The 16,366-nt window shown below is 43.0% G+C and overlaps 1 protein-coding gene across 1 annotated transcript in view; it reads left to right on the forward strand.

Annotated features, from left to right (window-relative positions):
- LOC308297746 (insulin receptor substrate 1-B) overlaps positions 1 to 14,824 on the forward strand; it is a 60,609-nt gene extending 45,785 nt beyond the window's left edge. Inside the window, exon 4 of the mRNA XM_080741307.1 lies at positions 10,914 to 14,824. Coding sequence (XP_080597433.1) covers positions 10,914 to 10,921 — 8 coding nt within the window. The 3' untranslated portion in view covers positions 10,922 to 14,824. The remainder of the gene's footprint in view (positions 1 to 10,913) is intronic.
- Positions 14,825 to 16,366: the final 1,542 nt, after the last annotated feature.

A 16,366-nucleotide genomic window follows, 5' to 3' on the forward strand; every position in this document is an offset into this window, starting at 1 on the left:
TCCAACGAATGGTTTTGGACATACAAGGTTTCCATTGGACAGCGACAATATTTGCCCTTGTGGATTTATTTTTCTAGTATGAGGGAAAAAGCATATATCATATCATGTTAGCCTAACATGCAAAATATAATCTATGTGCAGGAAGTGAAAGAGGTTGCTGTTGTCATGGGGTTTTCGCTTAGCACTGCTTCTGTGTGTGTGTGTGTGTGTGTGTGTGTGTGTATGTGTATTGTTGTTGTCGCGTGGAAACCATGTACTTTATGTCCGAAACCGTTAGTTTTGTATTTATCATTTAAAAATGATTTAAACAGCCGATCTACAAGCACACAACGCGTCGCAACATAACGTGTTGTGAGCTTGTAGATCTGTAGATTTGTGTGTGTGTGTTTGTGTGTGTGCGTGCGTGCGTGCGTGCGTGCGTGCGTGCGTGCGCGCGCATTGTCCTCAGGAATGAAAATGTTCTCTCCTTCTTGTCCTCTCTCTGCACATTCTCCTGTCCCCCACACACACATTCCAAAAGGTCCATGTGGTACAACACACCCTCTGCTTCTCTCCCATCATTATCTCCTCTCTGTCCGTCGGGTGGAAACCTGGTATGTCTAAACCCATTCGTTTTCAGGAAATGTAAAAAAAAAAGAAAAAAAGAAGAAAACTGTTTTCCGATGGATCCAATGTATTTATTATTTAATCACAGGCTCTTGTTAATATTTTTCATTGATTTATCATTTTTAAAATGATTTAAACTAGTGAAAACAGCCAATCTACAAGCACACAACGCCTCGCAACGCAACGCACAAAAGTTGTTTTCACTACTTTTGTGCGATGGCCTTGTATGATGAAGCAGTGCTTTACTTTGCGAAAACACACACACACGCGCACACACACACACACACACACACACACACACACACACACACACACACACACACACACACACACACACACACACACACACACACACACACACACACACACACCGAGAGACACTTAACCACAAATTTTATTATTTAGATCAGTGGACCCCTAAATTGACACTTATAAGCCCGCGGACACCCGTTTGAAAAGATATGCCAGGGACCCCCATATAAGAGAAGACTTTTACGGCTCTAGCAGTGATTCTCAACCATTGTAATTTCAAGGTCCCCCAGTTTGACACATGCATTTTAGGCTACGGATCCCCATCCCAGAGACCCCAATTTATAAAATGTAAAATCTATGTTAATTTAACTCTTTAGAGTGTACAAATGGTAACGTGTCTCCATTTGGTTCCATTTGTACACTCTCAGAGTTACAGCCCCATAAGGGTCCATTTGGTTCCTAATTATCATTAAGCTGGGGACCCCACATTGAGAACCAATGATTTAAATCTACACAACGCGTTGCGATGCAATGGTTATTTTTGCTACTTTTGTGTGACACTGTAGCAGGACAAAATAGTGCATTAATGTACGAGAATAAATATGGAGATTTCCGCTCGACACTCGACAGTGACCATCTGCTGTGTGTGAGGCCTGCATGTCGGTCTGAGGCCCTGTTTACTAGCGCTGGGCAGTGGGCAGTACGTTGGGCATTCACCAAATATTCCAATATCAAAGTCACTATTCGATGATGTTCACCGAAGTCGAATATTCGCTTATTTACATTTTTATTGTTTTCTCTTAAAAACAAATTAAATAAATTAGGCTGTGACCCCCAAAATAAACATATTTGAACTGGGGACCCCCACCCTGACAAGCACTTGGAATTGTAGGTATTACATTTAATGTGACTCGGTTCCGCCGATAAATATTGTGAAAATAGCAGATCTACATGCTCACAACGCCTCGCGTTCGCCTCTTGCTTACTTAATATTTGACAGTTTGGCCAGTCCTGTCGAATATTCGACTATTCGAATACTTTGAGCTTGAATAATTCGAATACTAAAAATAACTATTCATGAATGCCCTAGTGGGCAGTATATCGATAATGTTATATGAGACTAGATAATGTACTAGATATTTTGGATATTGGGATGGGATATGGATATAAGTGTTGTCTTTCCCTGGTTTTTATCACGTACGTACGTACGTACGTCAAAATGTTGTATTATGGTCGCAAATACAATATTATCACAATATTGATATTGAAGGATTTGGTAAAAGAAAAATTACATTTGATTTGCCCTGCTGCTTACCAAATATCGGCCTATTCAACTTCATTCTCAAGTTCATTGTAAAACCATACAAACATTTGACATCCAGACCTTGGATGGACGCCAGTGGTGGATCATTGACGTTGAGAGAAAAATCCTATGCAACCCCTTTTGTTGTTGTTTGTTTTTCTTGCAAATTATAACTCTAGATTTGAATTTAAGCAGAACCATTGAGCCCTTGTGATTTTAATTAAGCCCCTCGCATTTGGTTCTGTCTGAGTCATGGCCCAAACATCTGCCATATGTCATAAACACACCTTATTGCTTTTATGACTACCTCTCTATCATTCACTCAGTCTACCCCCTGCATTCCATCCTGCCTCTGGCCTTTTTTTCCTCTTTTTTTCACTTTTCTTTTTTAGCTTTTCACCTTCGCTCTTTATTTCTTATGCTCTGGCTATATCCCTCTTTCATAACACGTCTGCACTGCAGCAAGTCCCCGCCTGTGCTAAAACAGGCTGTGTGTGTGTGTGTGTGCGTGCGTGCGTGCGTGCGTGCGTGCGTGCATAGGGGTTAAGAAAATATTTATACACTTGGGTAGGGCCACATTTATGCCTAATTTATAGCTATATAAAAAGATAACCTACAAGCTCACAAAGCATCGCGCCTTGATGCATTGTGAGCTTGTATATCAGTTATTTTTGGTATGTGACAGCATCCCGCAACTAATTATAAATCCGGCGAACTAATCGATTCAAATGATTATTACAAAATAATGCATTTGAATTAAATGTTTGATTTACGGAAAATGGATTGTTGGTTTAAATTTATTATAATAATATTTTTGTTTTAGACAAAATGTGACAAAAAACAAAAAAAATATTATAACTCAAGTCCTCCATGCTTTCCAATACCCAGCCCTAATCCACAGTCCCATAAGGTCTTTCCACATCTCTGTGCAACCGTATCCCCATTCCCCGGGTATGTACACACTCCTGTACACGCACGCTTGCACACACACACGCGCACACACACACACGCACGCACACACACAAACACACGTCTGGGTAAACAGCTTATTACATAACAAGAGGGGGGTCTTTGGGGCCAAGAGAGTTGATTGACAGCGGCAGCGTCAAAGGCACGAGGGAGCAGCGTACATGTGAGATTGAGAGAGAGCTGCAGTGGAGCAACTGTGCATCGTGGCATGGTTAAATGTATTCTTCTCTCATGAATATTTGAACATCAGCATGTCCACTCAAATGAGTCGGATGTAATGTTTTCTCATTAAGACTCTTGGTGCGGGTGTGTTTGTTGGCCGCGCACAATTCATTACATAAGGAAATGCAATTAAATCAGGCGAGCGTGCCACGCTACTGGGAAGATTCTACTGCACTGTGTGCTCCTGACTTACTGACATCCTGGCATCTCCTGGCACTGACGACTGCCAGTGCTGTTAAAGGGATATTTCACTAATTTTATCGTCTAATCAGGCTTTTATGAACACCCTGAACAGTTTTTAATTTGCTTGATTCAATATTTAGATATTTGATGTAAATGTTACCAGGCCCTCCAGGCCCAGGGCCTCTCCCCAGACACACACCCATTGTAACTTCCAACTTCATTTTTAACCATGACAGATTCATTAAAAACACACATAATTTTTTTTTCTGGTGACTCATATTACCCTCCTAATACGTGAGCAGGCCGTGTTTTTTCAATAACTTTTTCATTTATTTTTAATTATAATTTTTTGTATTTCATTTTTTCCATTTTCCCAAATAATTATTACAAATAAATGAAAAAGGTTATCGAAAAAACACGGCCTGCTCACGTATTAGGAGGGTAGTATGAGTCACCAGAAAAAATAATGGGTGTCATCATGGTTAAAATAGAGTTTGAAGTTACAATGGGTGTGTATGTGGAGAAAAGCCCACAAGGTGTTTCCCTGTTGAAAGTGGAATATCCCTTTAAGTACATTTTCTCAAGTACAATTTTGAGTTATTTGTGCTTTACACGAGTATTTCCAATTTCCAATACTTTTACTTCTACTCCTCTACATCTCGGATCCAAATATTGTACTCACGCGTTGTGAGCTTACAAGCATTTAGTTACTAGTTGCTTTGCAGATATGCATTATAATATTATAAAACATTAACCACTCTAGCCCTATTTTATACCAAGGCTATTTTCAAACATTTTGTACTTTTACTTCTGGTACTTTAACACAACTCGTGCCTCTTAATCTGAAGGTTGCTTGTTGCCTTGGTGCCGCGCCGTTTCCTCCGTCGGCCGCCGCTATTATTTTGAAGGGCTGGAAGGGGGTTGTTTTTGTTTTTTTGGATTATCACTTGACGGCAACGATTACGTCATCTAGTCACATGACAGTGTGAGCCGAGAAGAGAAACATGGCTGCGCCCTGCCGTGTGTATTGTTTACATCAGATCTGGTGCAAAATGGCTCAAAATGGCTCTTTTGGATTAAATGAAGTCTCTTTATGGGCCTCTCCATTGACTTAACATGGAGGAGCTTCACTTCGCGTGCACGCCCAACGTGCGTTTTAAACAAATCGCGGACATTACCGATGCGGCCGCGACCGGAGCGACATTATGTAAGTATTAATACATTTACTGTAAATACAGTAAGATTGACGGTGAGCGCTGTCAACGGCGTCATGTAGTCACCGATTTGAATGACGGTGAGGATCGTCTACAGCAGCAGAACAGTTAAGTACATTTTGATGCCAATACTTTTGTACTTTTACTCAAGTACATTGCAATATTGATACTTTCACTTAAGTATAAAATGTGAGTACTATTTCCACCACTGACGACTGCCAATATTCAATCAACACACTCCCAACTGTATGGGAGCTCAAATCCGTCTCAGGTTTCCCCGTTGTCCTGCTTTCCATTTTACGCACTTGTCCGCTTGAAGGGAAATGCAAACTATACTATTGTAAAAGCACTCTTGCTATTGTTTGCTGCGTGAAACGTCGGTAATGTCACTTATGCCATGCTTGTACTTGAACTGAAACTTATGAGGTAGCCTATATCGAGTATCATTAGAACTTTTGAAACTCATACATACAGTACTATTAGGCCTGGGGCCAATTCTGATATCTTCACAAATTGGTACCACCCAAGGTGACCGTACATCTTTTACATTTTTGACTTCCTAGTTCCTACATGTCTCTAGTTTACATTTTGGTATGATAACCCTTTCTGAGACCCAGCTTAATTGATGTTATCAGCCGCTAGAGTCGGTCTCCCATCGACTTTCTATACAGGAGGAAAATACCCAGAAAAAGAGTTTTTTTCTGGGTATTTAAGTAGGATGTGAGGGGTCTAACTAGGGGGTTGTCATGATGCTGAATCCATTGCAAGCATTTGTTTTGCACAAAAAACATTCCTTGGGCTACAAATGGCCCCAGAAAACGATGGTTTAGTGATGAAAAGTGATGAGTCATCACTTTTCATCAGTTTCATCAGTTTTGTGGGCGTATTCTGGGGCCATTTGTAGCCCAAGGAATGTTTTTTGTGCAAAACAAATGCTTGCAATGGATTCAGCATCATGACAACCCCCTAGTTAGACCCCTCACATCCTACTTAAATACCCAGAAAAAAAATGTTTTCTGGGTATTTTCCTCCTGTATAGAAAGTAGATGGGAGACCGACTCTAGCGGCTGATAACATCAATTAAGCTGGGTCTCAGAAAGGGTTATCATACGAAAATGTAAACTAGAGACATGTAGGAAGTCAAAAATGTAAAAAATGTACGGTCACCTTGGGTGGTACCAATTTGTGAAGATATCAGAATTGGCCCCAGGACTATATATAATGTTGTATGTTTAATGTATGTAGTAACTTGATCACAGCCCCATGGTTAATGGGACTGTGATCTCCCTGGAAAATTATTCCTAGTAAAAGAAATGCGTGATTGTGCTAAGGTCCTGTCAGGGGTCACGGTGGAGCCGTCGGTAGCGTTGTCGCTTCACAGCTAGAAGGTCCCGCGTTGGATTCCTGCCGGGGACGCTGGGGGCGTGTTCTAAGGGGCGGCATATCTCAGGGGTAGAGAAACCGTTATTAGAGCACGAAGGGTTCCCGAAGGGTTCCCAGTTCGAATCCGGGCTCCCCCTGAGTTAATGTCGAAGGGTCCTTGAGCAAGACTCTGAACCCCTAATTGCTCCCGGTGAGCAGGTTGGTGCCTTGCATGGTTTCCTCCGCCATCGGTGTATGAATGGGTGAATGTAATGCACAATCTATGTAAAGCGCCTTGGATAAAAACGCTATATAAATGCACCATTTACCATTTACCATTCTAAGATGGGCACCCTCAAAATATGCAGTAATCCTCGTTTCTATAATGCCTCCCCCTGGCCAGCCGGGGCGCCTGATGGAGGGGAAAGGAACTGGTTGGAATAATTATGGCATATATTATCACCCTGTCAGGTGATAAAAGCAGCCTGCTCACTCATCATGCATTGAAGGAAGCATGAGCTCTGTTCGGGCGCTCTCCCTAGACTAAAAGGTCTAGTCAGTCTGTGAAAATGTAACTTTGTGTTGATAAAAGGTTTTGATCTTTTTTTTAAGCAAAATTGGCAGAATATGCCACGGCACATGCATTGTTCTCTCTCTCTGACCTCATCTGTCATCCATCAACAGTAAGGTCAACTCCTCTGCTTCTGTTTACTAGTTGCCTTATTTCAGGGACGTGCAGAGAATGTTAAGAAAGAACATTTTTGTGAAAATATCTAAAATAGCAGACCTCCAAGCTCTCAACGTGTCGCAGCTGTGAGCTTGGAGGTCGGCTATTTCGATGCTTGCTTCCTACACACCACAAGATGCTGGTTCAAGTTCAGGAGAGTTTGGACAAGGCAATTCTCTTGAATGCTGCCTTCATGTATTGTATGGCATGGAAAGAGGGCATTTGCATTTCTCTCACCATAGTAAAAACTGCATTCATGGTCTGGAGAGGGCCCTTTTTTTTACAGACGGGTAAAAGGGCAGGGGCTCAAGCCCCCTTTGATGTCTGTGTACACGTGCCCGCCTTCTTTTATGCACTGCACTTAAAAATGCTGAATGCAAAACTGGACCCGTATGGGTGAGTTCTTACGCCCTCGTCATCCAGTCATCACTCAAGATTTTTGCAGTGTGCCACATTCTAATAAACACCGTCTCATGGCTGAAAGTGAACAAGAAACAAGAAATAGAAACGTCGGATCCACTCAGACTGACTGACAGGGCAAGTGACCAACGGTCAGAGTGACTCATGTCTTGTGGAGAGCAGCTTTTGTTTTGTGTCGTTCCAAAATGACAGACTCCATTTACAACCAGAGAGAACAGGGTGGCTTTCACTTTTATAGAGCACTAGATTGAGACATCGCACAGACGGGAGTAGACTATCTCTCCCCACTGTTCCAGACACAAAAGCGCGCGCGCGCACACACACACACACACACACACACACACACACACACACACACACACACACACACACACACACACACACACACACACACACACACACACACACACACACACACACACACACACAATCGGATGGCAAGGGAACCGTTTATTGGCTACACACAGGCTGCAGAGGCAGATAGCCTTGTCTGCCCTCTTGAGTTAGAGAGCCTTGGGACTGACATGCACCCCTGCATGGCCCGCAAGCACGCACACACACACACACACACACACACACACACACACACACACACACACACACACACACACACACACAGACAGTGTCTCTACCACTACCATTATTATATCGATTAGGAAACAACACAAGGAAATGAATGAGATTGTCTGAGAGGCGGACGGAGGAAAAAAGGAGGGAAGGAGACGTGCAAGAGAAAGTAAGGATATCTGATTAGATTGGATAGAAGAAGAGGAACCATTTCCTGTCTGACTCTTATGTGTGGGTGCAGGAGTGTGACTCGGTGTGTGTGTGTGTGAGAGAGAGAGCGTGTGTGTGTGTGTGTGTGTGTGTGTGTGTGTGTGTGTGTGTGTGTGTAGGCACTGATGCACTTGCTGACCTTGGCCCTGATCCTGGCTAATGATTTTCATTCATAGTTCCATGTATTTTGGAAAGCAATGCACTGCGAGCATCAAGCGATTGTCATCCGTATATATATATATATATATATATATATTCCTGTGCACGTGTTTCTGCATGTGCTGCATGCACGCATGCTTGTGTTTGTGTGTTTGTTCACATCAGTCCAAGTCCATTGCTGTGCACTTCTCGCACAGGTCCACCGTCTCCGTCTCCTGTCTCCTTTACTGCATTTCTCGCCCTGGTTGTTTGTGTTGCCGTCTTCAGGCAGAACGAGCGCTGCATATGTGCTGCGTGCTCTACTCTGGGCCATCAGGGCTTGGACGGGCTGGCAGGCACCGTCTGTGCTGGGGGGGGGGGGGGCACTAAATATAGCCCACTGCACCAGAAAGAAAGAAGGGAAAACGGAGCAAGGGAGGGTTGTAAATATAGAGTAGGCCCGTACAATTAGAGAGCTGAGCAGGGCTGGGGAATGTTTTAAGGACGGCGACTTGGGGGAGCGCTCTTCCTCAACTGGGCCGCCATGCTAGCTCTCTGGCTGCTTGTTGTATTGCTTGACTGGTAATGACTTGTTTACAAGCCGCGGTGCCTTTCTTGCAAAGGCGCCCGTCAGACTTGACCTGCAGGATATGTCCTATTAAAGGTGTATTTAAAGTAATAGACGCACGGTAACCTGGATCTGTGATTTGATTACTACCTCCTAAATCGCATTTATATGTGTTTGATCAATGAATTCAATTGTGAGCTTGTATATCTGCTATTTTTCAATAGTTAAAGCATAAAATGATTAAGGCCCCTCCACCTTGGGCCCTAGTAACTCAGTCCCTGTTCACTGTGACCCTGATATGAAACTACTAATATATATATGATCATTATTGGTCTGTTTGGAGGAAGGCTGACGATTGGTTGGTGCAAAGCAAGTGTTCTGCTCTCCACTCTATATAGCGCACATATCCTCAAGTCTCAGTCCCACCCTCCAACCCCTTTACCAAAAGTACACACTGTTCTATATAACAAAGACACGTGCGTGTGTTTGTTTGTGTTTGTCCCAGCGTGTGTGCGTGCGTGTGCGTGCGTGTGCATGCGTGCGTGCGTGCGTGCGTGCGTGCGTGCGTGTACATGTGCGTGTGTGTGTGTGTGTGTGTGCTGGTGAAAATCACAGCTCTTTGTGTTATTGCAATAATGACCTTTTCCTAGCGGTCTGCATGCTCGGTTACATAACGTGATGCAAAGCTAGTTGCCCGAAAAACCTGACATGCTATTTTCTGCATCCCTGTGTTACCGTATTCCCTGGTGGTACATGCACACTATAAGTAACACGCACACTATAAGTAACACACACACACACACACACACACACACACACACACGCATACACACACACACACCCCGACTTGAAGCCTGCAGCAGTGGGTGTCCTCACTTTCCCCTTCATCTGATTTGTCCCGTTTGGAACTGTGCTTTTTCTCAGGGACGTGCTGGGCCCCTGATTCAGCCCGGGAAAACGAGTTGGAGAGGCCCTCATTGCGCGCTATAGAGAGAGAGATCTCTCTCTATAGCGCTGCTGCTACTCAAAAGATTTATGACAAAAGATTTATGGCACCGCGAGGTGTTGTGTGCTTGTAGATCTGCTGTTTTCACTACTTTTGTGCAAACAGTTTAATTTTTACTTCTGTGCAAACAGTTTAATCTTTTCCTAATGGCCGGCCAGGACCGGCCGGGAATGAACCGGCCGTTCGGGAGTTGTCCCACTTTTCCCAATGGCCAGCACGTCCCTGCCTCCCACCACGTTTTGGCTCCGTCATGCATTTCTTTTGTTTCCCTCCCTCGTATTGGTCACGGTGCTCCAGACTCACCAGCAGACACTGATATCTGACACACGAGATAATGGGATTGACCGTTAAGCAGAGGAGACAGCAAATGTCATAATATTATGTTGGGGTTTTTCCTCTCAAGTTATTATTTACCAGGGGTGTAAAGTGACCAAGTACATTTACTTAAGTACTGTACTTAAGTACAGTGTTGAGGTATTTGTACTTTACTTCAGTATTTCCAATTTCCAATACTTTTACTTCTACTCCACTACATCTGGGATCCAAATATTGTACTTTTACTCCACTACATTTATTTGAAAACTTTAGTTACTAGTTACTTTGCAGATATAAATTATAATATTATAAAACATACATTAATGCACTTTAGCCCTATTCTATACCGTGGCTATTTGAAAATAGCCGATCTACAAGCTCACAATGTGACGCGTTGTGAGCTTGTAGAGCTGCTATTTTCAAACATGTTGTACTTTTACTTTTGGTACTTTAAGTACATTTTGATGCCAATACTTTCTTACTTTTTTGCTCAAGTAGATTTGGAATTCCGGGCTTTTACTTGTAAGGGTGCCCTCACACCAAAATACCTATGAGAGTGGAATCCACGTTCCGCCAATGCATTTCAATGAGAGTGAAGCGGTTTCATGCAAGCAAAGGATTTCTGCAAAAAACACTCCCTTATCATTGAAATGCATTGGCGGAACGCAGATTCCACTCTCATAGGTATTTTGGTGTGAAGGCACCCTTGCGGTGTATTTCGATATTGCAGTATTGATACTTTTACTCAAGTAAAACATTCAAGTACTTTTTCCACCACTGTTATTTACTGCATGTCTAACTGAATATTCTCTCTCTCCCTCCCTCCCTCTCTCTCTCTCTTTCTTTATCAGAGTGCTGATATCGGAGCCCTGTCCTTGGATCTATCACAAAAAAAAAGAAAAATATGAACTACAATCTGGTACTGCTCTCCTGGAGCTCCATGCTGCAGCTCCTCTCCCGATCTGTTATGTGGCCACCAATCATGTCAAAGGAGACAGGAGTTGGACCGGTCAGCCACCCCCCCCCCCCCCCCCCCCCGCCTACCCAGCCCCACCCCGAAGCACTTTGAAAAGACGGAAAAGATGGACTGCTCTTTTCCTTTTTCCTTTCTCTCTTTTTTTGTTTATTGGTTATATCAACCAATGGGGATGTGTGCCAAATGATTTGAAAATGTTTTGGTTCTTTTTAACAACATCCTCACTCTGAGAGATGTGGACATTGCAAGCCAGATCAGAGGGGGTACGGGAAAACAGCCGTCAAACTGGGAGACGGCAATAATTCTGATCCCAGGAAGAGAAGAAAAAAAGATGAACTGATAAGAAGCCCAACGATGGCTGAATATGTAGAGTACGGTAAAGAAAATATATAGAACTATATATATTTCTGCTCAAAAGTGCCTAATTTTCAAATTGTAGCCATTTTACAGAGAATTTCTTCTTAGCATAAACTAACTGAAGCTTTTTTGTGCTTTTATTTTGAAGTAGTAAAGAATGATGCCGCTGCAGATTGAATCGGTACAGAGGATAGCACTGGTATGAGACACATTGCTAACGATAATGATGATAATATACTAGCAACCAGCTGGCCTTACTGTGAGAACTATGACTAGCATAGCTTGTGTTCGCTTCCTGCTCATCGCTTGACACGGTTTGCCCCGGCGATTTTCCCTTTCTTTGACTCTTATTGTTTTTTCTGTCTGCCCACAAACCTACCAACCTGACACTTTACGGTGGATACACATTTTGGTGCTGTTAATATAGCCATACACAGTCAGTATTAAATGCACATTGGAAATGAGAGGCACTCATATGTATGTAGGGATGGGACGATATGAAAATGTCATATCACGATTATTGTGACAAAAGAAATCACGATTTACAATATTATCACGATAATCAAAATCCATTATCCTGGGCGGAACATTTGCCAAAAAATACGCGTCAAAAAATACGCGTCACAACGTGAGTTGTAGATCGACAATTTTTTTGGCAAAGACATTTGATAGAGAGTTAGAAAACTGTATCGATTACGTATTTTATAAGAACCTTTTACCAATTATAGAGGGTTTAAGTGGTACCAGAAATGCAGCTCGGCAAATAAAAGGTGAATTGATCCCAGTGCATGATGGAGGACGATATCACGATAAATTAAATCTCCACGATTACGATTATCGTGAGTGTTTTTTATCACGATATAAGATAATATCGCATATCGTCCCATCCCTACTCACATGTCAAATGAACACACTCATTTTGTGCCAGGGGGGGTCAATTGCCCGGTCCTGTTCACTACAGCTCAGGGTGAGACCCCTCATATGGAGCTAAGCAATCCTATTAGCGAATAGCTCCTGACAGTTGCATGCTACTTAATCCCCATTGTCTCAGGATGCTTATGTGCAGTGCACACAGCACAGGATATAGATCCTAACAATAGCCATGATAATGCTTTGCAAAGGCCAGCATTGACAACCTTCGTCTCGGTATAGCGGTTGTGGTGCTTGCGCGCCAGGTTTGGGGTCACTTGAAACTTAAGTTCAATTCATTCCAAGTGTTACATGAACCTTTTTAGATTTACTGCACTCGGAAGTTCAAAGGTTTTTACAGTTTTTAATTTGGGGTAAAATCCACTTCCTGATTGGTTGATTTGAAAGTGAATTGACCCCAGACCTGGCATGTTTTAACTGCCAGTGTGGTTACAGGGCAACTTCTCATCTACTCTCTCTCTCGCTCTCGCTGTTCTCTCCGTTCTCTCCTTTGACTCCTTTGACTCTCATTTTAATCTTCTCTGCTATGCATTAGCACTTAAGTGCCTGTCCGTCTTAATTCGTCTGTTTCTGTTCTTTTCATTCTTCTTAGCAGCTAGCACTTATTAGGGCTGTTCTTGCAGAATATATCAACTCTATTTTTGTGTCTATATTTTCTCTGTAGCCTCTGTACAGTTCTGTAAAATTACCCCGTCAATGATGTTTGTTGATATGACAATGACCCATGAGAAGACTTGACCACCAACTTAAAGACCCTCATTGGAAAGGTTTTTGTACGTGTGCTGTTTTGCTATGCCGATGATGGAGGATCCGCAGGACCACCTGTGCCAAAACACGACGAAAGCCTAGTGAAATGACAATGTTGTGAACCTCTCTGACGGCACCGCAAAAGGCAACCTTCAGTTCTCAAGTCTCAAGATGTATTGCTTTGTTTATTTTGTCATTTTGCAAAATGTAACCTTGCCTGCTCTCCTATTGTTTTCTTGTGCAGGGGGGGAAAAAATGGCATTTTGCATTTGGCAGAGTCTGCTTATGTGATGATAACTTTGAGATAAACACTATCATGATGATTCGCCTCTGCTTTAGTTTGCTATGACTTTACCTCTCTGACACATGGACTCAAATGAAATGCACGGACAGAAGGAAGACTGCACAGTGAAATCTGCTGTTCATTTATCTCTCAGAGTGTAAACATGGACCCTCTACTGGTCCATGTTTACACCCTCAGAGTCAAATGAACACTCTAGATTTTGATGTTTACCAGGGGAAAACAGCATACTAGTCCCAGTTATTGAAAATGCACGTATGCGCTGTCCCGGTGTGTTCTTCTCGTGTGTTTGTCTGCCTTGGGTGCCTCGTGAACTTTCTTACCCATGTCACATGACTATTGGAGCCTGGAGCGTAACAATGCGGCTTTATTGCTAGCAGATTGAGATCTGTGGTTAGAATTGCCCCTAATGGTTCCTAATGCAGAAGTGGGGGGAAAAAAAGAACGAAAAAAGATTGGACTTCAACCTCACTGTGTGAGGTTATTCAACCCGGGGATCGTTTGAGTGACATGGCACACAGGCAGTGGCATTCACACTGCACTGCCACACTCGTGGGCCAGCATATCGCTGTTGTCGGGTGGAAACCTTTACAAGCAAAACCTCTACAAGCACAGTGTGCTTGTAGATCTGCTATTTTCGCTAGTTTTTTGCAACAGTCTTACATGATGAGGCAGGGCTTTCATTTACGGAAACAATTGCTAATTTGAAGCTTGGAGATACAAGGTTTCTGCCGGACAGTGACGATATCATGACACCTGATACATTCTCTTTGAAATGGTCATCTGTTGTTGTTATGACCTGTCAGTCCTCTGGCCTGGAAACCAGACAAATGTGTCAGTCCTCAGCCAACCACAGAGACTTGAGCACTCCAGGAATTTGAATGAATGCGCACAAACAGACTTGGGAGGGATTAGATGCTTTCAACCCCCCCCCCCCCCCCCCCCCCTGACAATAGTCATTGTTATCCGGCCACTTTAGTTGTCCCTTCAGTGAAGAGAGATCATCTAATGAACTGAGCTTTGAACCATGTCATTTGTCACCCCAATCAATGGCCTAGCATAATTTAGTGTCACCAATGGCTGCCCCCAGGCCAGCCACAACACGTGGTAGCGTTGACTCGAGATTTGAGGGTTGTAACACAATGTATCAAATGAGGTTTTGTTAGGGAGAGCTCAGGCGCAGGGGATTTCTGGGCTGTAATGACGTTCTGTTTGTTTGGGTTTTTGTTTCCCAGCGCAACGAGAGGAGAGTTTTTTCTTATTTTTCATTAATTGGGCAGGAAAACACTGCTGTGCCACAAGTGTTTTATCTGTCTTGATTCCCCCCTACACTTCCATCTTAGGATAGGAAGGCTATGAATGGGGAGAAAATGTGTGACATTTGCCCATGATGTGTAGACAATTTAATTTTTTGTTGCTTGAGGAAGAAAATGAAAAAACGACTAAAAGAAAGTCAAACAACAAAAGGAGTTGTGGTTTCTTATTTCTGGGACAGAGAACAAAGTTTCCTTTTTTAATGTGAAATAATGGGGAGTTGAGGATGGATTTGTATGAAGTGCGACAGACAGGGACAGTAAAAACAAACAGTCACACTACTGACAGAGAGGGAATGCCAGAAGACACCACTTCATAAGACTCCTAATTGCCAGCGTGCACGTTTGCATAACACACTCTGACACTATCCTTGGCTTTCGCACACAAACACACATTCATAAAGGCATGTGACCACAGTGCACAGATGTCACCACAGGGGAAGAGAAAACCATTTGATCACAGACAGTTTTGCCCACAAAGCCTTTTTGATCCATGTTGACTCACGACACTATCGCCACTCCCACTGATAAGATCGTTTATTGTCAGGGTGGCGGGTGGCCAGCGGAGTTAATCACCCGTCTTACGGTAATTTGACCAACTGCTGCTCCGAGGGTGAGCTGTCAACCCCCCCCCCATCTCTCTCTAGTTATCTGCTTTCGTCTGACACCCCCCTGCAACAGCTTTGTCACAATTCAATTTAATTAGATAGGCCTTTGTTGGCAGGATAAATCTTACAGCTAAAAGATAATATTGTTTCCCCATGTTATCCCTTTTTTCTCGTTGTCCTGGCTCAAGTCTAATTTATAATGTGTTGACATATGACTGTCACTCACAGAAGATTCATTATTTTGAGGGGAGTGGCACAGTCATATGACAAAATATAACAGACTTTAAAGGGCCACTTCACCTCTGGGACAACCCGATCTTATTTTATTGTTGTTTGGGACACGATCAACACAATCCTGAGTTATGTTTTGTGTTCAATCTGTGTTTTTAGATATTTTAGTATTTCAGCATGACTAGTGATGCATTTTGCATCATCAGTGATGCGTTTTGCATCATATGATGCAAAAAGCATCACTAATACAAGCTGAAATACTAAAATATCTCAAAAAACAGATTGAACAAAAAAGAAAAAAAAACAACAATAAAATAAGATTGGGTTGTCCCAGAGGTGAAATGGCCCTTTAATTGAGTCCATCCTGGGATCTTGTTGTATCATCTTCTCTGTCTCAACAGATGGCAAGGAAACTCAATGCCATGTGGGTGTGATGGTGAGGAACTGAGGCTCCATTGGAATGAATAGGAATGGGAATCCACACACACACACACACACACACACACACACACACACACACACACACACACACACACACACACACACACACACACACACACACACACACACACACACACACAGGCTACACAGAGACACCCGCCTGTACTGCACCTGCATGAGAATCACACACATAGCCTTCTCTCACTTTCCCTGTCATGAAAAAAAAAGAAGAAAAAAAAAAATAGGTCAGCGTAGACAAAAACTGAACCACCTGTGGTGCGAAAGCTGTCGCAGTGAGAAGCCCCCACACCCACTCCTGAAGGGCACTGAAACTTAACCCGATACCTGTCCTCATTTACTTAACGACCGGTTCCTTTTCACTCAGGTCACACGTCTGAAG

Source organism: Nannobrachium achirus (assembly GCF_963921795.1).
Source record: "Nannobrachium achirus genome assembly, chromosome: 14".
Lineage (NCBI taxonomy): Eukaryota > Metazoa > Chordata > Actinopteri > Myctophiformes > Myctophidae > Nannobrachium > Nannobrachium achirus.